This window comes from Etheostoma spectabile, chromosome 13 (genome assembly GCF_008692095.1).
Source record: "Etheostoma spectabile isolate EspeVRDwgs_2016 chromosome 13, UIUC_Espe_1.0, whole genome shotgun sequence".
Taxonomy (NCBI): Eukaryota; Metazoa; Chordata; class Actinopteri; order Perciformes; family Percidae; genus Etheostoma; species Etheostoma spectabile.
Genome location: NC_045745.1, coordinates 27,250,133 through 27,272,953, shown reverse-complemented (window position 1 = coordinate 27,272,953; position 22,821 = coordinate 27,250,133). Strand labels below are relative to the sequence as shown.

Here is a 22,821-nt window from a genome sequence, read left to right as displayed (position 1 = left end):
TTTCATGATGTTCAATAAAAGTTCTTCTGATACATACATACATTTTGGGTGAGAAGACTACAGTAAGATCGAGCAGAAAAGGGCTGTCAAAATTGGCCAAAAACGACGTTTGAATATTCCTTCTAAAAAAAACAATAGGTTTGAATACATTCAAAAATCTATTTTTATGCATTATGTCCATAAGAGGGCAAACAATACGATAGGGAGACATAATTACTTGTATAGGTATACATTTCAACATAAACTTATTTTAAACTACAACCTACACTTTACAAAATAAACTAATAAAATAATATCCTATATAATGTAAAACTCAATTTAAACACCATAGACCTTTCTCCCTTTCTCTCTAGAGCTGTGCATTAGGCAGGACATGATGCAAATTATATACTGTACATTAAAATAAGGACATACACATACAGTCTATGGACATACAGCAGAATTTCTGGCGGCAATCCCGGAAGTGGGAGGTCGAGGATATAGACTAACGTAAAGTTAACCCATCAGTTATTAACTAATTGACAGTGGTATAGCTACACGTTACATTTTGGAAATAAAATTAAATGCGCTTGTTGCTAACTGACAATTTCTGGATAGCGGGCATCAACTTTACTGGCACAGCATCAAATCCGCCAACCTGACCTTAGGCAGCACTACAGGGTTCTAGAGTGCGACCAAAATTTGCATGGGTGCGACTAAAATGTTCCCTAGGTGGCCCCAGTGCACCTAACCAAGGGGGCAAGCCTCTCCCATGGCTCTGTTTTAATGCTACGAAGCCAATAGCATTCCATTGACTGCCATTTATTTTGGCGCCACTTTGACAGTGAATAACTTAACATCTGAAGCGTTTCGAGACTATTTGTCCATTGTTCATTTCTAAAGAAACACAAAAATGTATTAAAAGCTCCTTTACCTTATATCTCACGTTATGGTTCTGTAGCAGACGTTTTTGTAAGAATAGGCTAACGATTGCGTCATAACTACGCAACTTACCATCGCATAGTCGACAAATCACCGTATTGTCAGGAGAAGCACGCAGAAAGTTTGGACTTCCATTAGCTGTTTAGGTTTACTTACTAATGTTAACTAGCATGTTAGTTAGCAATAATTAGCATGTGTCTATGTTATCTCCTTACATATACCTATGTTCTCCTTTTGATGGAACTCACACTTATGGTTGGGTCATATCGTGGTCTAAACCAGTCAGAGACAGAGATGGGGTGGGTCTTTGCCTCTGATTGGTTGTGGTCCAGATATTCCTGTAGGCCTACACTGCTCAGTCCTGTGTGATTGAAATTGCGACCTGAGCACCAGAGAATCAGTTATGGCTGTCACTCCCCTATGTAAGTCGAGTGCAGAGTTGAGTCGCTTATGCTCAGAGTTAAACGTTTTACAGCATAACATGTCATACTGAAATTTGTTAAATCCATGAAATAATAAACTTTTCTCATTACAAACAATAAAAATAACTATAAAAAATAAAAAGACGATGGGAATCATTTCAGAAACGTAGCTATCTATGGTTGTTTGATTGTTAACGTTAGCTCAAAACGCCATTCAAGTTACAGCCTTTGTTGTTTGACTGCTAGCTTGTAGCTAAGCAAAGTCACGCATGCGTGACTCAAATCTGCACTCGACTTCCATTGGGGAGTGACAACGGCATCAGCAAAATAAACGCAAGAAACAAACTACAAACAATGAAATTAAATAGACCCATAGAGTTTATTCTTTAAGGAAAGCAGGCCTGTCCCCACCCCAACACTCTCCCTGGTCAATTCTCCAACAACAGCCCAGACATGGAGCTGCTTTAGCCACCAGTCTCTCCAGTCCCTGATAAGATGCCAAGTCCTGGTCCTTCCTCTTAGATTGAGGTATAGCCTACAGAGCCTAAGCGACTCAAAATTAAAAGGGATAAACATACGGGCATACATTTTGTAAAGACTGGTTAGACAAAGCACGATATTTAAAAAACACTTCATGCCACGATAAGTGTGGGACTAAAGTGGCCCCTCTCCAGGCTACGTTTCAGCTAACAGGTCCTCAGAACAGAGATGATTGATTATAAAATTTAACGTTGCCTACAACACCGCAGAAGAGCTGCCGTTCACTAAATTTAGATTGGAAATTATTCTGATGAAGAAAAATGGATTAGACGTGAACCCAGCACACATCAATGACGTTGCATGTGGCCAATTTATTGGGGTAATAGCCAACACATAAAAAAAAGAAACAAGTTTCACATACATGTCATTTATGATTGACGGTGACACAGACGTTTCCACGAAGGAGTGTGTGATTGTGTACAGACGGATCTTGAGGAGAAGGAGACTGGTCAACATGCTAATTGAACCCATTTTGCTTAAAGTGAAGCACCTAAATGTTGTGCTTCATCTAAATTAAAAAGTTAGTCTGGAGCCCTGCACCATACAAGTTCACCCTAAAACCATCTGAAAAATCCAAACCTTGGCCAGAATGGGTTTGTTAGCTTGCTATTATTCTATTAGAAAAAACCTTGTGTGAAGATTTTCACTAATTTTAGCGCAGCTATAACTTACGAAAAACACAATAAGCTCATCCACAGGGCTAACTACAATTGCCCTGCATATTTAAATAAGGTCTGCAGTGAAATGCACCAACTCAAACTATTCCATTCTTAGTTGCGTACTTAAAACTACCTTAACTGGTAGCTCTTACAGAATCTTGTTTCAAATAATTGCAAAAAATTAGCAACTTTTGAGTCAAGTCACAGTGCCAAATCAGCAGACCGTAAAACATTTTAGATTGAACTCAATCTCATTTGCTGGGCGGACTTGAGAAGTCCATTCAGTATCTACATAAAGGGCTAAATTAATGTTCTTTCAAATAAATACTTATTTCCCTTCTCCCAGAACTGCTAAATACTTGATTTATAGTGTGTCTCTGTTTGAGCAGCACAGTGGTAAATCCTCAAGTTAGGTGATCATGGTTAAAGGTCCCGTGCTAGCAAGCTCTACAGACTCCCTGTCTCTTCAAGGATGTGCAGTAACATCGTGGGGGGCAGCAAGTGAAAGGGCAATTTCCGTGCGCTAATAATCAAGGTGTCACATTTTTATTACATAACCATTTTTCAGGTCAAACGGGTTTTCTTCACAAGCCGTCTAACATGTCATTTGGATCCGTATGTATCTGGTACAATTTTGTGCCATAGAATTTACTGATAAGAGAGACTGGCGTGTAAAATTGTGTCAGTGTAGGGTTGGGCAAACAACCAGCCTAACCCCAACCACCCAACCCTAATTCAGTGCTGTACCTATTTTGAAGAATAAAAATGGTCTGTCAGCCTCACATGAATATCAGCCAAGCTGTATTTGACCTCAAGGCCCTGACACACCGCTGTCACTTTGGCACCGCTGAGATTCTTTGACTGACCATTTCTTGTACAGTACTTCTCGCTGTGCTTCTAGCATCTTAAATTAAAAACATTGAGGCGGCACAAAGTATCAGATCAGTCTGCCTTTGTCAGCGCTAGTTCTAGTTGAGTTGTCAACTTTGGTTTTGTCAGCTTGGATGCATCCAGATTGGACTGAGAGTTGTAGTACATCAAAGGTTTCCCCTCCAAATGTCTAATTTTATCTGGGATATTGTAGGTAGGGCGGTGTGTTGGCATAGTGTTAAATGACCCAGTTACAAGAATATTGGTGCGCAGGTAATTGTAACCAATGAAGCCACTGCCCTTGAATTGTTTTTTTGTGAATGAATTACCAAGCTGTATTAAGTAATGTTAGAGTCACTGTATTAAATATAGACAATTTTAAAGGCTATGGATTGTCATATTGAAGTACACTAACTGACCAGAATTTTGTCTCTTTATTTCATAGTGTACAACTCTGCAAAGATCTCACAGAAAAAACAGATCATGGAAGTGATGTTAGAGGTAAGTTGAAAAATTAGAATGACCTCAATTCTCTTATAGACTTGTTTCTTGGTTGCCTATCAGTATATTTAAACTTCCCTGTTGTACACACAGACACACAGCCATCATGGGAATTGTGGTAGTTGGTACCAATCGGTTACAAAAGAAAAGGAAATATTTTTGAAATTATGTGCTGAACTTAGAACAAAATGATCTGGTAACTGGCTGTTTTTTCCTGGAAGTTTTAGCTTCCGATACCTTTTTCATATGACAGTTTTTGTCATGCTGTGATTTGCAGATAGCCCAGTCCCATCCCAGTGTGTTTGCGTCAGTGTAATAAGTTGCTGAAACTCACAATTTCTTTGTTGTTGCACAACAGTAAACTGAAGTGTGAATTAAAACTGAAATAATTTGGGTAAATGATCAAAACACAGACGTACGTGAAAAGGATGCTGCTTGACATTGCATTAGTTTGTAGTAGTAGTAGTAGTAGTAGTAGTAGTAGTTAGTCTAGTCATGGTCCTAGCCCTCATGCACATCTGCTCCCTACTGCCTGTCTGATAAAGTACAGTGCCTCAATGCCATTCAGAATTTTTGGCTAGACACGCAAAGAGGAAAAGAGAAAAGTTGCAGCGTCCTATTGTTTGCTAACACACACCTATCCACTTCTGTGTTGTTTTCACATTTAACAACAAAGAGTCTGTTTTTTTCAGTTCTGTCAATTCAGTTCAAGATGAACTGTGTCTTGTCTGTTTACCCCTCCAGACATACAGGCTGCCTTATACGAGCTCTGCTGGCAAGTTGTACATGGGAACCTGAAGTTGGATCTTGTCGCCAGCGTCCTTGGGGACATGATGGTACAAGTGCTTTTTTTGTTTGAGGGTTAAAACAATATTAAAGACATACGTGTCTATGCTGTGTGTATGTATATGTAACTTTCTCTTCTTTTAGGAACTCCGAGATGACATGCCATCAATTTTAGCAGATGTTTTCAGTATACTAGGTACATTTTTATGTTTTATTTTAAACATTAAGTGTTAGTATCTGAATTACTGCATTAAGTAATTCAAATATGGAATGCAGTGTTATAAAAGCTTTTATTTTTTAGTAAACTTGACATGATTTTTTTATTTTTTTTTAAATATTTTTCACAGATTTAGAGACTGGTGCACTGGAAGAAAAAAACAAACGTGAACATTACACACAACTGGTGGGGGCATGTTTGGTAAGACTGCTATTTCTGTAACATCAAATGATTTTACACGACAGACACTAAATGCACTTTGAATAGAATACAAAGGCTACCTGAAGAAAGCAATTTTGTATCTTTAAAAAAAACAAAGCTTGTATGACCTAGTGTCACTTAATTGTCACTGTTGCAGCACAGTTATGTTCTCAAAAATTGTTATTTCCTGATTGTGTGGTAGATAGTGTATGCAGTTAGTATATAGAATTTTAGAAGTTTATAACACTATCTATTGGTGTCATAGTTCCATTACTGATTTTGATACCCAGGTCTGTAATAAACGGCTAAAACATATTAATTGACAATTTTTTTTATTTCAGTTTTTTGTTCCTGAGGCCATCCTGAAAGAGAGGCTGGATCCAGAAACCCTTGAATCTCTTGGACTTATAAAACAAGCCCATCAGTTCAATCAGAAGATTGTAAAAATCAAGACTAAATTATTGTAAGTAGAGTGCACAGTTTAGAAGAGATGTAATCATACATAAATAGAAAAGGTGCATTTGATTTTTGTAATCTTATTTCTGTATTTCTTCTCAGTTACAAGCAGCAGAAGTTTAACTTGCTAAGGGAAGAGAATGAGGGCTATGCCAAACTTATCACTGAGCTTGGCCAAGAACTCTCAGGCAACATCACCAGCCACCTAGTCCTGGAGAGCATCAAGTCCCTCATAGGTACCTAACAAAGTCTTTTTCAGGGTTATGGCATTGAATGTGGTGCTACTATGTCTTTAGCTACAGTCTTGCAAATCCTACAGTCATCTACAGTCTTGTTGAATGTGCTTGCCATATTTTTTTGTAAATTGACAATAATGGAATAGATGTTTTGGAGAATTCACAAAAGGGGATTGTATCACTGTCACATCTAATATGACACGCCCCCCCCCCCAACCTACTCTGTTATGCTGCTATTTATACAGGGCTTTGCATGGCCAGGTACCTAATATAGGGCAGAAAGTATGTCCCCATATACTACCTGCCAGTCTCATAACACCAAGGAATGCCAGTGGCCTCGCCCAGACTTGAAGCTAGCACAGCACAGGCTTTGGAATAACCTGTTTCCATTAATTAAAACCTTACTTCATGTGGACAAGTTCTTTTCTATATTCTAGCCTCAAATTATATTTTCTATATAATCTTCTGTATAGATGTATGTATCTACTACAATGTCTACTGTTTGCTGACTGATCAGTTTTTTCCCAATTGCCTGCTTAGTCCTCCTATTTCTTCTGCCTGCAGGATGTTTCAACTTGGACCCTAATCGTGTTTTGGACATCATCCTGGAGGTGTACGAGAGTCGATCTGACCAAGATGAGTTCTTTCTGTCTCTCATCAAGTCCTACATGTGTGAGCCACTCACCCTCTGCCACATCCTGGGCTTTAAGTTCAAATTCTACCAGGTGAGAATTGGAAAAATGAGCAATCAATGGTACTGAAAGCTGGAATGTGTGTGCATGTATATTTTAAAATGAATCCTTATAATTTTATATTGTGATTTTAAGAGCTTTTTACCAAGCCCATTGCATCATATCTTAAATGGCATAAAAGAGTCCCAAACGATAATTATAACATGAGTCATATTTCATTTTGATGATAATTATTTTTTTGTGTATTTATTCAGGAGCCAAATGAGGAAACTCCCAAGTCTCTTTACCACATTGCTGCTGCTCTGCTTCACCATAACCTGATTGAGCTGGAAGATCTCTACGTACATGTAAGGGAAAGAAACCACTCAAATACAGCTACATGTCTCATTAGTTAAGAGATTCCCAATTAACTTACAAATGTCGGTCAGAATTTTGGAATATGAGTTTTGTAAACCTAAAGCTGTAATCCTATGAAGTATATTTAAAACGTAATGTTTTGTCACCTACATCATCATCGTCCGAGACTGAAAACTCAGCTCTTTAGTTGCCTCTCTGTCATTCCAGCTTATGCCAGTAGATGCCACCATTATAGAGGAACACAAACGAGATATCTCAGAGGCCAAGCAGATCGCTCGCAAGTTGGTCATGGTTGTGTTGCCCTCAGAGAAAAGTGAAGACAAAGACAAGGAGAAAGAAAAGGAGGAGGAGAAGAATGAGAAGGTATTATTTGTAAATATAAGCCTGTTCTGTAGGAATGCTTTCAGTCTGAATGGATGTTCGAGAGTGAAATGATTCACTTTTTAAAGCCATTTCTGCATCACCAGAAGTCAAGTTAACCTGAAGGGGAACTATGTACGTTTTTGACACAGAATCATATTTAAATGAAAAATTTACATCCAATTGTCTGAACATTTAAGGTTTAGTAAGCTGGGAAATTACACCTACAGTAACCAACTTCTAATCAAATGACGAGCATGTGAATAGTAACTAGGACTGGGGCGGTATGGATTTTTTCTTACCATGGTTGAAAAGCAAGAAATTCCTGCAGTAGCGCTGTATACCGCAACCCTTTAAAGGAGAGGGGGAAAAAAATAGCTATGTTGATCAAGTGTTGTGAAGTGAGTTAAAAGTGAACAATAGAACAACAAGCTAGAGGATTCTCAAGACACAGTGCCTTTATCTGTTGTCAATACTGCTGGTAAAGTGAATGACGTTACCCCCGAAAAAAACATTGGCTTAAAGAATCAAAAAAAGACTGTATAAAAAGATTGCAGCACAGTGTTTCCATTTCAGCTCGATGTGAGAGTCTTAGCTGTGTTTTGCGGTCATTTACGGGCACTCTGCTCTCTCTCCTCTCCGTTGATCTATTCCACAGACGGTTTAGAAAAGAAAAAGAAATGTGTGTGCCAACAATTCCGAGGGCAGACGCTTCGCAGCACAGTGGTCTTAGCAGAGACGGCGACTTGGCAGTCTGCTAACTTGTTGCTCCCTCTAATATAACCAATATAAGATGCTCTGTTTAGGCTACAAAACGTGCATGCATGCTGAAATTCAACTGTGGGGTTTTGTCGGGATTAAGTTATAAGCAGAAGGAAGCTCAGCTAGTTTCTAGGCTAAGGCATGTGAACGCTGTAACCATCCCTGCCCTAATAGTAACATCCACATTTTCTGTCAAAATTGTCTCAGATACTACAATATTATTTACCTTAGAAAATATATCTTGTTGTCAGTCTTTAAAACATGTTAGTTAGATAGATAGATAGATAGATAGATAGATAGATAGATAGATAGATAGATAGATGATTTTTTTTTAAATCCATCACTTTGGATTGTGACCGCAGCTGTGCTGAGTTTTTGTCTCGGCTCTGCTCTAACTGCCTTATTGAGTGTTACTGAACTTTGGCATATTTAATAATACCAAGACACTCAGTTACTGCTCTTTACTGTCCCCTCAGCCACCTGATAACCAGAAGCTTGGGCTGTTGGAAGCGCTGCTTAGAATTGGAGACTGGCACAACGCCCAAAGTATTATGGACCAGATGCCGTCCTTCTATGCTACTTCTCACAAGGCCATTGCGCTGGCACTCTGCCAGCTTGTGCACCTGACTGTGGAACCTCTTTACAGAAGGTGCTGATTTCTTCACTTGCCAACGATGTGTAGTCATACCAAAAAACATGTACAATTACCTGTTGTTACACAGCTTGAACTAACTACTTTAACTTCCACCAATGCAAATATTTCATGCATAGAAGGTAAATAATAATAAATAACAAGCCGAAAAAACACAGGCTGTGACACACTGTTCTGTTCTTCACAGGGCTGGCCTTCCGAAAGGGGCAAGGGGATGTGTGATGCATCCATTGAGGAGCAAGCGAGCCCCTCGGCCTGCAGAGAACTTTGAAGACCTACGCAGGGACACATTCAGCATGATCTGCTACCTAGGTCCTCACCTCTCTCATGACCCTATCCTCTTCGCCAAGATTGTGCGTCTGGGCAAGTCCTTCATGAAAGAGGTACAAATCTGTCCCCGCTACATTACTACAACTGCGTTACAGTCTGAATCTTTCTTTTTTTTAACTTATATTTGGTGTCCCTTGATTCTCAGTATCAAAGTGATGGCAGACCTGATGTCAAAGACAAAATGGTAATAACTAAGAAATGCACAGTATATTTATATTCAAAAGTTGTTTTGATTAAATGGATATGGTATATGTTACCAAGAGGACCTTATTAATGTTAAATGTATGTTCTTCACAGGAAACGTTATTGAGTTGTTTCCTGAGTATTGCAGATCAGGTCCTACTCCCTTCTCTTTCTCTGATGGAGTGTAATGCTTGCATGTCCGAGGAACTGTGGGGTCTCTTTAAACTCTTTCCCTACCAGCACAGGTGAGACACACACACACACACACACACACACCTGCTCTCACTACATGTGACTCTGTTAAATTGAGCTGTTAAAGGGCGCCTGGGTAGCTCACCTGGTAGAGCGAATGCCCATAAACAGGGGTTCAGTCCCTGACTCAGTGGCCGCGGTTTCAGTTCTAATCTGAGTCCCTTTGCTGCATGTCATTCCCCTTCTCTCTATCTCTCCCCTTTCTTGTCTAAAGCTGTCCTGTCAGATATAAAGACCTAATATGCCCAAAAGGGTTTTTTTCTGTTATTTAGCAAACAATTTTTTCTGCTCCTGAATAGAGCCAGAATTCTATTTTCTCTTTGTTTAATACTTAGGCACATGAACAATGACACTCTCAAAGGTTTTGTTGTACTTGAGTTGTCTGTCTTGTCACAGTTAATAATGCAACTTCTTTAGTTACTGAACATCTCAACACATTGTAGATTATTTCACTTTGTTGTACAGCAAACTCTGCCGACACTATCTAAAGAAGGATTTGATATGAAGTGCAACTGGACAAGTAGTGCAGTCAATTTATGCTTTTCTGTGTTGGTGTATTGTACAGTGGGTTGCTCTTTGTGCTGAATTTCTTGATGCAGCTTAAGGACCGTTTTAAATATCCCTTGACATTGTTTGCTCCAAATATGACACACAGCAAATTACTTGATCTGATTTTCAAGAGAAAGTAAAATGTTAAAGAGGAGTTCTTTTTTAATATGCTGAATTGCTGGCTACAAATGAGGTAGAAATGAACCCTTTTGTTATCTGGAAAATAGTCAAACACACATAACAGCTGTTTAGCATAATGCTAGACAGGAGTTGGCTAATTTACTATTCCGGGACTGCTTTGAATTGCAAGCTGACATGTTTGTTTTTTTGTTTTTGAATGTTGCATAGCTAAACTGTAAATTATGCTTTTTCTATCGATGCTCCCTCAGGTACCGGTTATATGGACAGTGGAAGAATGAGACATATACCAGCCATCCACTGTTGGTTAAAGTCAAAGCTCAGACTGTGGAAAGGGCCAAATACATAATGAAGTAAGTCATTTTGCAGATCCCAGTGTTCTTTTACTGTGCAACCATCTGTCTTTCTGTAGCTTTGGTTGACTTTTACCGTGTCTCCGTTCCAAACACCCGGGAACTCATCCATAAAAGATTGCGTAGCTTTCAAACCAGAAGATGGCGTACGGCCAAAAGTTGAATGTACCTACGCACAGAAATATTCATATGTATAAAACTGGGCGTACGCCAGGTCCTGCACCCCTTCCTTTCTACGTCACAATCAACAAGAAATTGAGCACACATGAACGAGCCACCAACCCCGCCTTGCCTCATCCCGTAAATTTATATGGAAATGGTCATTGTCATTCTTTGTCCAATCGCTACGGGCTATCCCGCTGATGACAAAAAAAAAAAACGTCTTGTGACGTTGGAGGTGCCGAGGTGGAGGCGAGAGAAGAAAAAAAAAGTTCTGTCTGGACGTTTGTCACCTCGGATAAATATAACTGACCGGGCAGTGAATGCACCAACCCATGGCAGAAATGTTAAAAAAAAATGTCGAAGTGCAAATCAAGCCAATAGTTGCAGTGCCACACCAGATACAGAACAACTTGCATCTCAGTGTCAGTCCAAATAACGCACAATAAGCAGTTTGACCTCACTGATGTGATGCCATTTATTTTCTGAGTGTTAGTAGGCTCAGTGAAACTGGGTGCAACGCGTGGAAGATCCGACTCAGAGGAGGAGAGGTTAGCAAGGCCAGCATCTCCACGTCGGGTGACAGTGAGCACGGATCCAGTGCACCACGCATGGATGAAATAGTAAATAGGACTACAGTAACACAGAAATAGTAAATAAGACTACAGTAACACAGATGTGTGCAGAATCCAGACAGCCAAGACGGCCCTGTGTTTGGTGGACCGGGTACACCTTGTTCATTTACAGCCTACAAATCATCCACGGTATCAATCAGGGTCTGCTCCTGGGGAGATGGACTTGTGTGTTCTGCCTCCTGTACACCATGGATGTCTGAGCCTCCGCAATTACAGACTCACTGACGCTATTGCATTTTTCTGTGCTGATCTTTTTGTTGCACAGTGAGTAGGATAGTTCATCCATGGGAAATACGGAGGATGACTGAAAATAAATCCTAGATGGGTTTTTCACCTTATATTTAACAGAGGTTAAATAGCCTGCAAACTGAATTATTAGTGTGTGAAAGATTTTTAACATTATCAACATAAATAACAAAACCTTTATGGAATGTTAGCGGATATAATTATGTTTTTTCCATCGACAACGTCACAGACAAATGCCAGTAAGTGAAGTGGAAACGTTATTTTGTAAAGTTTGTTGATTTTTGGCACTTTTCAGTTAGATTTGGCCATGTTACAGAGCCAAGAATTTGAGTTTGCGGACGGCCCGCACATTCTTAAGTCAAGTTATTTATTTTTTTATACATCACAAAGTGCGACATTTATACATGAGGCCCCTGGTCAGTACTTTTGTCTTTGTAGGCTGCATGCTTCTCATTGTGTATGTAATTATTTAAACTCTGTAGCGAATCAATTCTCCACCTAATTCAGTCCGGTTCTGTTCAGCAGACTGTTGCTTTTACTTGGAAAAGATAAAGTAAACCTTGGGAAGCCCTTCCCATTCATTCAAATTCAGTTTCTATGCAGTTTGTCAGTTGCCAAGTACATTTCTGTGACATTTCTGTCTTTCACTCTTTTGCTTTTGAAATATACTGCTCTATGTTCACACATAACCTCCCCCTCATCTGTGAAAAGTCACTTCAAATGGTGGAGGCTTCAGATACTGAAACTTACTAATAACGCAAAGATACTGAGATTTGTTAATGTTTTGTTGTTTTACCAGCCGTCTCAAACTGAGCTGTATTGAAAGGACCGTTTTAAAACGGACAGCACACGAATTAAAAATGGAATCTTTTTGGAGCTGGTCAAGTAATAATTCTTCAATCAAATAATTCAATGACACTCCTTTTATCTTACACTAACAACCAAAAGAGCAGTTTGAAATTGCTATGAATCTTACAGAAGTGACAGTCTTTATCTGCAGCACTCTTTGCATTGTCTTGCTTTTAACCTGCTGTCTTTTTTTTCTTTTTCTTTCCCTAGGCGGTTGACCAAAGAGAATGTGAAACAATCTGGAAGGCAGATTGGAAAACTGAGCCATAGCAATCCCACCATCCTCTTTGATTATGTAAGTGTATTTGGCTGGAATTGTTTTATTCTACTTAAGTCCTATTTTCAATGATGTCAACAAACTCCAGAGATAAATTCATTAAAAATGTTAGTATAGCAGTATAAAACAAACATTGTTCTACATCATATATCAATTATATATATTGCGAGGGCATGGGAGGGCGCATTATAGCATCTAATCTGAGAATTGCTTTTACTTAGTTATCATGCATTCATGAATCGAATGTAAAAGCTACTTTGTAAAAACTGATAGATTAGCACTGTATTTCTGCTGCACTAACAAAAACAATTACAAAGTACGGTGCTATGAAATATCCTTACATACTTACATTTAAAAATAATATTTTCTAGCTCTCTATGATGCAGTTACAATAAGGAAGATGCAAATGAACATTGTTTATTGTCAAAAATATTTGCACATGAAGTAGTAGTAGGAGGATGTTCCATGTTGAGTAGTGGGCACTTTTACTTACTTGATCTGTAGATATTGAAATGTGGATGCACACATACCACAAGGATCAGGTCAGCTATAATGTGTACTTACTGATGTTTAACCCCTCCTCTGTATTGTTGTACATCAGATGCTGTCTCAGATCCAGTGGTACGACAACCTAATCGTTCCAGTGGTGGACTCCTTGAAATACCTCACATCCCTCAACTATGATGTCTTGGCCTGTATCCTACACCGTTTCCTGTTTATTCAGTCAGCTGACAACTAGGGATGCACTGAACGGAGACATTTTGGACCGATACTGATGTTTAAAATGGCAATTTAGCCGATACCAATGTTTTGTTGTTGTTGTTGTTCCTTTTGTGACAAGGAAATGGAAAGAACAAAAATATTCATTATAAAAAATAATTGACCTGTCTTAAGCAACCCTCAATATGTCTTTTCCCATTAAAAATAACCCCTTCAAAAACCCCTTTAGCCTGCTATACAACTAACGTTACCTGCTCAGTGACAATTTATTTCAGTCTTTACACTACATAGCCCAAAAACAAAATTTTGTTAAACATAAATTGCATGTGAATGCAATTACAAAAGCATTAAAGTATTAATATATTATCCTTGTAGTTTAAATATATTTATCATATTGAGGAGACAGTCATCAGCAAAATAACATTTTCATTTACTGTAAACAAACCGCGTGCAGAAACGATTATTTTCATCCTTGATTAATCTGTTGACTATTTTCTCAATCGATTAGTTGTTATAAAATGGTTTATAAAATGTTAGAAAATTGTTTTATATGTCAATCGGTGTTTTCCAAAGCCCAACATGACGCCCTCAACATTTTGTCTACGATGCAAAGATATTCAGTTTATTGGCATAGAAGAGTGAAGAAACTAGAAAATATTTACATGAAGAGAGCTGGAATCAGAGAATTTGTTTTATCTATTTATTAATAGTTGGCAATTATATGAAAAGTTGGCAATTAATGATTAATCTTTGCTCTTCTAGTCGTGTCAAGTTAGTGGCTTCTTCTCCAAATCAGCAGCTGCAGTAGCAGCATATGCTATTGGACTGTTGCCCAAGTCTGACCTAAAAACAGTAACACATAAACATTGGCCACTGCCATCGTGGAGTGCCATCTTTGCCGAATATTGTCCAATACCAAGGTTTGCCGATACCAATGTTCTGTCGATTAATTGTTGCATCCCTACTAATAACACGTGTATGAGTGGGTTGTTGGAAAGAAAGGGGTGTGAGTGTAGAGGACGCTTCTTTACATTTTTGTATGCGGTTTCACTTAACTTTGTCTTCAGATTGCATCATTGAGGCTCTGGCAAATCCTGAGAAGGAGAAGATGAAACACGATGACACCACCATTTCCTCATGGCTTCAGAGTATGTGGCTTCACAGTTACTAGACAGCAGTCACAACATTAATTTGCATGCAAAAGGAGAGAAACTGTTTGATGTTCTAATGAGTATCTAACGTACACCTGTTCATCTTGTCAACCAAGGCCTGGCAAGCCTGTGTGGAGCCGTGTTCAGAAAATACCCAATTGAGTTGGCTGGCCTTCTTCAATATGTCACCAATCAGCTAAAAGCAGGAAAGAGGTAAGCAGCTCCAAATGGATGACAAACAGGATGACTGGATAACAGGATATGATGAGTCCGAGCATCAGTGGGGCCTTGTTATCACTGCAAAGCTCTGTAACCACTGACAGACACACTTTTTTGGTTTAGAATTACAGTAGGAACCGCTAAAAACCCCACAACCTCGCCGCCTCTCCACACGCCAGATAGAAACACTTCCTCGACTTAGAATAACGATAGGAACCGCTAAAAATACCACTGCCTTGTCGTCCTTTTCCACCTGACCTTAAAATTCCCACTTTATTGGCTTAGAATTACAGCAACAATCGCTAAACACACTGCAAACTCACGGTCCTCTCATCCCAATTTATAGCCCCCCTGTCTTGGCTTAAAATAACTCTCAGTTGTTGGCTACGGACTGCTGAACAGGCTACACGTTGTAAAGAGCCGTGGCCCGCTCGCCTGGTCCTCTGGTAACGTTAGCAGTTAGAAGGGTTAGCATGTCAGCCAGGACCAGTTGGGATCACTTTACTGGCTGTGTCTCAATTGTTTTTGCGAGTAACCAACTCAAGTACTCTAGCTATATAATTCAATGTGAGTACACAAATGTTGAAATGACATAAAATGCCCGTACCTAGTAGCTGTGATAAATTAGCCTGAAGCCAATGCTTACCTGTTCGGGAGGAAATTAGCCAACTCAACATCCTCTTGGCCTCCAGCTGTCTTTATCTTTCAAATACATCTCCAGTATTTACCCGGGTTTGTTACGTCTCTGGTCATGCAATTGTTTGAAAAATGCAGGGGTTTTTTTGTCTGGTAGAATCTATCTCCGTTGTTCGTTTGTTTGCTGCTTTCATGGCTGTACTAACGTTACAGCTGTAGCACGCTGGGTTTACGCTTTTACAGGTATATCTGGCAACACGACCTGGCTGTCAAACTGGGTAGTTTATAAAAACACACAGACCAAAACACAAACAAAAATTCTGTCACGGAACAGAAATTTCAAAAGGAGAAAATACTCACATAAGCATTGCTATCAGAAAAGATAGTATTTCAACTTAGCATGTTTCCTTAATACCTGATGTCGCATTGGGGTCATTTTTGGATTTATTACAGTAAATATATTACATATTGGACCTTTTAATACAGTAGTCGTTGGGTTTGACACACAGTCACATTATTCACATTGCCTTGAATATCATTAGGGACTACAAACACCTTGATAATAAAACATTTTAAAATGATTTTAAGGAGATGTTGGACATTCTGCATAAGAGCATAAGGCATTTTTTTCCATGCTCAACGATTGCTTCACTCCTTATGCGTCTTCTTATGTGTCTAAATGTGCTATTCTTTATACGTCCCTCCTCTCCCGGCAGTTTTGACCTGTTGATCCTGAAAGAGGTGGTGCAGAAAATGGCTGGCATTGAGATCACAGATGAGATGACTTCTGAGCAGTTAGAGGCCATGACCGGAGGGGAGCAACTCAAAGCTGAGGTATATAGACTAAAGTACACAAGATTCCCTGGTGCAGTCTCTTGAGCATTGCTCACCTCAGGTCAGACAATTTTCATTATGGATGTGACCTTGTCAACAGGGTGGCTACTTCGGTCAGATCAGGAACACTAAGAAGTCATCACAGCGTTTGAAGGATGCACTGCTGGACCATGAATTGGCCTTGCCTCTGTGTTTACTCATGGCCCAGCAAAGAAATGGTGTGGTTTTCTTAGAGGGCGGAGAGAAACACCTTAAACTTGTTGGCCACCTCTATGACCAGGTATGCGCCCTCCCCCAATATAAAGTAATTGATTCTTTTTGTTTTGCAGTAAACTGTTGTATGTCCCTGAATTGACACTCTACACAGCTCCTACAAGATGAATCTCTTTCTCTCTTCTATGATATTATTTCATATTCCTGCAGTGTCATGACACGTTATTGCAGTTTGGTGGCTTTCTGGCCTCCAACCTTAGCACTGAGGACTACATCAAGCGGGTTCCCTCCATTGACATCCTTTGTAACCAGTTCCACACTCCACATGATGCTGCCTTCTTCCTGTCTCGGCCAATGTATGCCCATCAGATTTTGGTGGGTAGACTATTGCGTCAGAACCCCCGTATGCATCAAGTCACATTTCTGTTACTGAGAGAAATTCTTGTCTGTATAATAAGTACAGTGATTAGGTGTTCATTTTTGCCATGTAAGTCATGCCAGTAAGATTTTTATTTTTGAATTTTAATGATGTTTAGACCATTCTGCCTTTTCCCTTATCCTCCTCATTTAAAAAAATGTAAGCCCATGGTTGGACTTGCTTAACGTTGACTTTCCTACTTAAAAGAAAGTAATAGTTTTCTTATTAACAGACTGCCTTCAAATATCTCAAACCTGATCCCTTATGTGGAGCAAAAACATTTAAAAAGTATTACACATAATATGATGTTCCTAGGTCAGTACTTAGTTGTAGCCTCTCTATAACTACATTTCTACATTTTATATAAATGTATCACTAAGAACATATTTCAAATCAAATTTTTTGATTTGGAGAAAATTGAGCTTTTACTTTATGCTCTCTTCACACAGTCTAAGTACGATGAGCTGAAGAAAACAGAAAAAGGCAACCGGCAGCAGCAGAAGGTACACAAGTATGTGGCAGCCTGTGAACAGGTGATGACACCAGTGCATGAGGCTGTAGTGTCCCTCCATCCAGCCAGGGTCTGGGACGATCTCCGCCCTCAGTTCTACGCCACCTTCTGGTCCCTCACCATGTATGACCTGGCTGTTCCACATTCTGCCTACGAGCGTGAGGTCAACAAGCTCAAGGTCCAGATCAAGGCCATTGAGGAGAACCCGGAGATAGTGAGTAGTTGCTCCACAGCTGTTGCTAAATAGCATACGCTTCCTACACTCATGAACATTTAAGAATAAACTGAAGTATTTGTGCAGCGGGACTTACAGTAATTGCAGCAGTCCCTGTACATTTAGATTACAAAAAGCAGCTAATGCAAAGGAGTGCAAAACTGATTGTATAAAAGATGTAAAAGAGTAGAATTATAGGTTGCTGTTGGTGTTGTGTCTTCACATTCTGAATATTTCTTCCTTCCAATGTAGCCCTTGAATAAGAAAAAGAAGGAAAAGGAACGCTGCACTGCCCTCCAAGAAAAACTGCAGGAGGAGGAGAAGAAGCAACTGGAGCACGTCCAAAGGGTTCTACACCGTCTCAAACTTGAGAAAGACAACTGGTTGTTAGCAAGTAAGTATCCCAATTTACACTATTGATGCAGCTTACATGTACATTCCACAATGCTGTGTCTTCTCTGTTAAGAGAAGCATCACTAAATCATTTGAGATGAATCTAATGTCTAAATGTTAATTCTGTCTCTGTTACTAATATGACTTTAAATGCTTACTGACAGAATCCACAAAGAACGAAACAATAACAAAGTTCCTGCAGCTCTGTCTGTTCCCTCGCTGCATCTTCTCTTCCATCGACGCTGTGTATTGTGCCCGTTTTGTTGAGCTGGTCCACCAGCAGAAGACACCCAACTTCTGCACCCTCCTGTGCTATGACAGGGTAAGACACTTATATACATGCTCAGGCTCTCATACACTTTAAATAATTAAACTACATTTTCACTGCAGTCTTCTTAAAGCTACAGTAATTGATTTATAAGAAAAAGATTAAACATTAATAATGTGATTAATGAAATGGGATATTGAAGGCCCTAATTTAGCCCACTCAGCAAAACAGAAGTAGTAGAAAGTTCCATTAAAATAACACTAAAGAATAAATGTAAGTGACAAAAATCCACTGATTGGTTCAACAACCACTCAAGTGCACCATCAAATTAAAGCCTGAATGGGAAGTCTTTTTTTAACTGCTGCCCTACTAAGACCTTTTTTTTTGTCAGACTCGTAAATAAGTACATCTTTGAGATTTTTTGCATCACAGCTTTGACACATGATTTGGCGAAATGTATGCATACCTTTTACATATGCAACTCCTTTTTCAAATAATATACTTTGTTATTTAAGCAAATTGTGTCATTTTGTCGCTCTGCAGGTGTTCTCTGCCATCATTTACACTGTGGCCAGCTGTACAGAGAATGAGTCTCACCGCTACGGACGCTTCCTCTCCTGTATGCTAGAGACAGTGACCCGTTGGCACAGCGACCGCGCAATCTATGAGAAGGTGTCCATGTCTATGTGTTCTCTACGCTTTTTACGTTGATAGTTGATTTTTTGATGTAAATTAAGCTGGGAATTAATCTGTCTCTTCTTGTGTGGTCATAGGAGTGTGTCAATTACCCAGGATTCCTGACCATCTTCAGAGCCACAGGCTTTGACGGCGGGAACAAAGCAGATCAACTGGATTATGAGAACTTCAGGCATGTGGTGCACAAATGGCACTACATGCTGACTAAAGTAAGCCATCTGTCCTTACCATTATTTTTCTTCTTGAAAATTAAGTCTAGATAATGGCAGTCAGAGCTCTGTGGAAGGTATTTGTCTCTGACTATGTCCTTTGTCTCTGCTCCATCCAGGCTTCGGTTCACTGCCTGGAGACAGGAGATTACACCCACATCCGGAATATTCTCATTGTGCTCACCAAGATCCTGCCCTGCTATCCTAAGGTCCTAAACCTGGGCCAAGCGCTGGAATGCCGTGTCCACAAGATCTGCCTCGAGGAGAAGGACAAGAGGCCAGACCTCTATGCCTTAGCAATGGGGTAACACAGCATTGTGTGCTGTCCAACTCTTTGTGGAGCATACAGTTAACATATATTATGGAAATAAATGAATCATAAATAGAATCCAGAAAAGTCCAGAAAAAAAGAATAGTATGCATTACCTAAATTAGATTTTATTTTTCTCTGTAAATACCTGTAACCAGACACCAAGGATTGGAAAGTGGTAACTGTAACACGCTGTTTGATGCTTTGTTTTGACATAGTGATATTAACATAATCTACTGAAGATTTTAACAGTTTGCAAGATGGCGAGTGTGTTATAATTTTTGCTCTACAGTGGACATGAAAGGCAGTATGGTTTTTCTACATTGTCAATAATTCGGTCTTTCAGTGTTAATCAAGTGCCTGTTAAAAGGATAATCTTGTCCATTGATTCCTAATGCAATATTGAGTCTTTAAGCAACAGTATTTTGCAATTCCAGATGCATTGTTTCTCATCTGCTTCATAGAGCACAACATGTCTTTCTGAAAACATTCAGGGACAAATTATTATCTTGGTGGTGTCAAGGGCTGTGTTTATTTATAGTATGCAAAAGACAGATTATGCAGGGGTTTGTAATTTCAAGCAAACGCTGTGCTGGGCTCAATTACTTATATTTTCAAGCAAGTTTTGTACAATGTGTAACACTTGTTCCTTTTGAGGTTTTGTCTCTGCCTTGTGCAAACCCTTTATGCGTCTTACAGTTATTCAGGTCGGTTGAAAGGCCAGAAGGTGCATATGGTCCCTGAGAATGAGTTTCACCATAAGGAGCAGCCAGCACGCAGTTCCACCCCTGCCAATCAACAGAACGGCCCCGGCAGCACAGGCAAGCCTGCCACCAGCACATGCAAGACAGAGGAGGGGACAGAGGATGGTGGTGAGTGATTGGAAACACCAAGGCTGATATGCGTGTCAGTAATATTAATAAATCTTGTGCTAATACAGTTCTTGTTTTTTTTATATTATGCAGATCGGGGCAAGGATAAATCTCAAGGGACCACAAAGCCAGTGAACAAAGCCAACAGTGCAGCGGCCAAAGTGACCACCAGCAATGGAAACGGTGCTCTTAACAGGTAGGTATCTCAAGAGCTGCTATGAAGCAATGTTATATCAAACAAAGCATTAAAAAAAAGCAACAAAACTCACTCTGTGATTAGTGAAGTTGTAAAACATTTTTGAATACAATATTTTAAAAATGAACAATTCATCCCTTTGCAGCACCAAAGCCATTAAAGAACGAGACGACAAAGAAAAAAGTGGGAAGGAGAAAAAAGAGAAAAAGGAAAAGACACCAGGCAGCACTCCTGAGACCAAGGTGGAGAACCGTCGGGAGAAGCAGAGAGACGAGAGAGCAGGGAAGGAGGAGCGGGTGGCACGTGAGGGTAAGGACAAGACCCCCAAGGCAGACAGGGAGAAAGTGAAGGCTGAGGAGAAGAGCAGCAAAGACGACAAGGCCAAAGCCGGCAACGGGGAGCCCATGGAGCCGTCCAGGGAGCGCGATGCCATCAAGGAGTCCAAGAGCAAGGAGAAAGGAGACAGAGGAGCTGTGGCCGGGTCCCTCAAGTCACCAGTTCCCAGATCGGAGTCAGCCGAATCAGAGAGGGGTACAAGTCTTTCTGGTTTTCTGTTATACTGCTCTGTCAGTCCACATACACTGTCTATAAAAGTATTCACCCCCTAGGACTGTTGTATTTTTTTGTTTTACGACAATGAATCACATGGATGTAATTAGGAATTTAAAATTCTGCTGATCTGTTATTTTAACACATTTAATGTAATACATAAAATTACTAGAACTGGTGGGTCCTTGTAAATTGTGGAGTGTGGTCTAGACCTACTCTGTCTGTAAAGGGTCTCAAGAGAACTCTTGTTATGAATTGATACTATAAATAAAATTGAATTATATAGTAGTAATTTTCTCGGACCTTGCAACCAGTCTGTCAGTCATGAGTGGATAAATGGAAGCTTTTGGTGATGGTTGAATGTGTAGCTCAATTAAACCCAAATTTCCCTCTTCTTGTCTTTACAGATCACAAAAGACGAAAGCTCGACAGTCACTCTTCTCCGTCCCACTCCTCGTCTGTTAAGGTTAGTATGGCTTGAGGAAGGCAGTGCCAGTTTCTTCTCTATCTGCCGGAGTGTTCCCTGCCGTTGCACATTCCAGCATCCCCGAAGATCACCAAGGAGTGTTGTCGTACATGCAGGCATGACATCTGGAAATTCCAACCAAATCCATGGGAGTTGGAAATCATTCCATGGACATCAGCATAATGTTTTGCAGAATTGGGAGAAAACCCCTCAAAGACTTAGCCAAGAGAATATTGTGTATATTGAGTATTTTCATATTGAAATATTTATCTATTTTTATATTAATGAAAGCAGTCAGTGTGCCTTTGGAAGAAATGTTTTTTTTTTTTAAGCATTTCTATATATCTTGAGGATTTTTTGAGAATAATATCTACGTGAAGTAAAATGGCTTACCAAATCAAGAGCTCGCGCCTTCTCCAATGCCTTTTTTTTTTTTTTTTTTTTGAACACCGAGAGCCGTGTTTTACTACTTGAAATGGTGTTCCAAGATTTTTTCCCCATTTTTGCAAGCTGAGAAGATATCCTGGTTAAAGTGATGTAAAGTATTTTACTTTCCCCTCAACGTCTGAGTCGGATGGTGTCCAGCAAACCACTCTGCTGTAGGAGCGCCTCTGCTGCAGCTGAGCCATCGCCCCCCCCCCCCTTCTATCTCCGTTTGTTAAAACGGCCTGCATGCCACCTCCACATCACGGTGCGTGTCCAGTCAGACCAGCCAGCCCCTACGACGTCATCCCGGCAACTACCAGCCATCGGCATCAACAGTCGTACTACCTCCTGGCAAGCCACCAGCAACCGAGATCAACGGAGAAAGTGAATGTCACAGTTTTTAATCAGCCAAAAATCCAGAGGAAAGTAAGCCTGCACCTTCAAAGAGAGAGAGTGAGGGAAAGAGTGGGCGAAGCCGGAATCGTCTGGAGCGTTGCCCAAACCTGGAAGCTTGTGATAGGTCTTTATTTTACCCTTCCACCAGAGAAATAGGCTCCCTGTGTCCTATCCGTTCCTGAACTGTAAGTGACAGCAACAGTTACCTTATGTAGGGATGCAGTCAAGCACATAAGAATTGAGTGATTTGTCTTGCACACACAGGCACAGGCATACACATTACTTACAGCACTTGCACTTTAGATATATTGAACACCAGCTGAGCTGTAGGGCTTTTATCTGAAGCAGCCTGATATTGCAGACATGTCTGTAGTCGTATGACGAGCAGTTATTTCATACATGCTCAGGGTTTTCTATTTTAAGTATTTACATTCCAGATGTTGAGCTTATGAACTCACCGTTATGTAATAACCTTGTCAAAGCCTTAGTCCTTGAAGGTCAGAGGTCAAGGGAGAAGTATG

The 22,821-nt window shown here is 40.0% G+C and overlaps 1 protein-coding gene across 3 annotated transcripts in view; it reads left to right on the top strand.

Annotated features, from left to right (window-relative positions):
* thoc2 (THO complex 2) overlaps positions 1 to 22,821 on the top strand; it is a 29,166-nt gene that overhangs the window by 938 nt on the left and 5,407 nt on the right. For 2 of the 3 annotated variants that reach the window (XR_004334688.1, XM_032533908.1), the window contains exons 2-32: positions 3,858 to 3,913; positions 4,658 to 4,749; positions 4,844 to 4,895; positions 5,047 to 5,117; positions 5,459 to 5,580; positions 5,676 to 5,809; positions 6,374 to 6,534; positions 6,756 to 6,848; positions 7,066 to 7,221; positions 8,457 to 8,629; positions 8,820 to 9,015; positions 9,108 to 9,146; positions 9,260 to 9,390; positions 10,336 to 10,437; positions 12,537 to 12,621; positions 13,205 to 13,298; positions 14,391 to 14,471; positions 14,591 to 14,687; positions 16,046 to 16,163; positions 16,264 to 16,443; positions 16,587 to 16,751; positions 17,244 to 17,519; positions 17,772 to 17,913; positions 18,077 to 18,234; positions 18,724 to 18,852; positions 18,954 to 19,085; positions 19,205 to 19,389; positions 20,095 to 20,267; positions 20,361 to 20,463; positions 20,609 to 20,994; positions 21,420 to 21,478. Coding sequence is in view for 1 of the 3 variants with exons in the window: in XM_032533908.1 (XP_032389799.1) it covers positions 3,858 to 3,913; positions 4,658 to 4,749; positions 4,844 to 4,895; positions 5,047 to 5,117; positions 5,459 to 5,580; positions 5,676 to 5,809; positions 6,374 to 6,534; positions 6,756 to 6,848; positions 7,066 to 7,221; positions 8,457 to 8,629; positions 8,820 to 9,015; positions 9,108 to 9,146; positions 9,260 to 9,390; positions 10,336 to 10,437; positions 12,537 to 12,621; positions 13,205 to 13,298; positions 14,391 to 14,471; positions 14,591 to 14,687; positions 16,046 to 16,163; positions 16,264 to 16,443; positions 16,587 to 16,751; positions 17,244 to 17,519; positions 17,772 to 17,913; positions 18,077 to 18,234; positions 18,724 to 18,852; positions 18,954 to 19,085; positions 19,205 to 19,389; positions 20,095 to 20,267; positions 20,361 to 20,463; positions 20,609 to 20,994; positions 21,420 to 21,478 (4,141 nt within the window). In the remaining 2 variants the exon portion in view is untranslated. Of the gene's footprint in view, positions 1 to 3,857; positions 3,914 to 4,657; positions 4,750 to 4,843; positions 4,896 to 5,046; positions 5,118 to 5,458; positions 5,581 to 5,675; positions 5,810 to 6,373; positions 6,535 to 6,755; positions 6,849 to 7,065; positions 7,222 to 8,456; positions 8,630 to 8,819; positions 9,016 to 9,107; positions 9,147 to 9,259; positions 9,391 to 10,335; positions 10,438 to 12,536; positions 12,622 to 13,204; positions 13,299 to 14,390; positions 14,472 to 14,590; positions 14,688 to 16,045; positions 16,164 to 16,263; positions 16,444 to 16,586; positions 16,752 to 17,243; positions 17,520 to 17,771; positions 17,914 to 18,076; positions 18,235 to 18,723; positions 18,853 to 18,953; positions 19,086 to 19,204; positions 19,390 to 20,094; positions 20,268 to 20,360; positions 20,464 to 20,608; positions 20,995 to 21,419; positions 22,486 to 22,821 lie in introns of all 3 variants that reach the window. The other variant, XR_004334689.1, reaches the window with a different exon arrangement.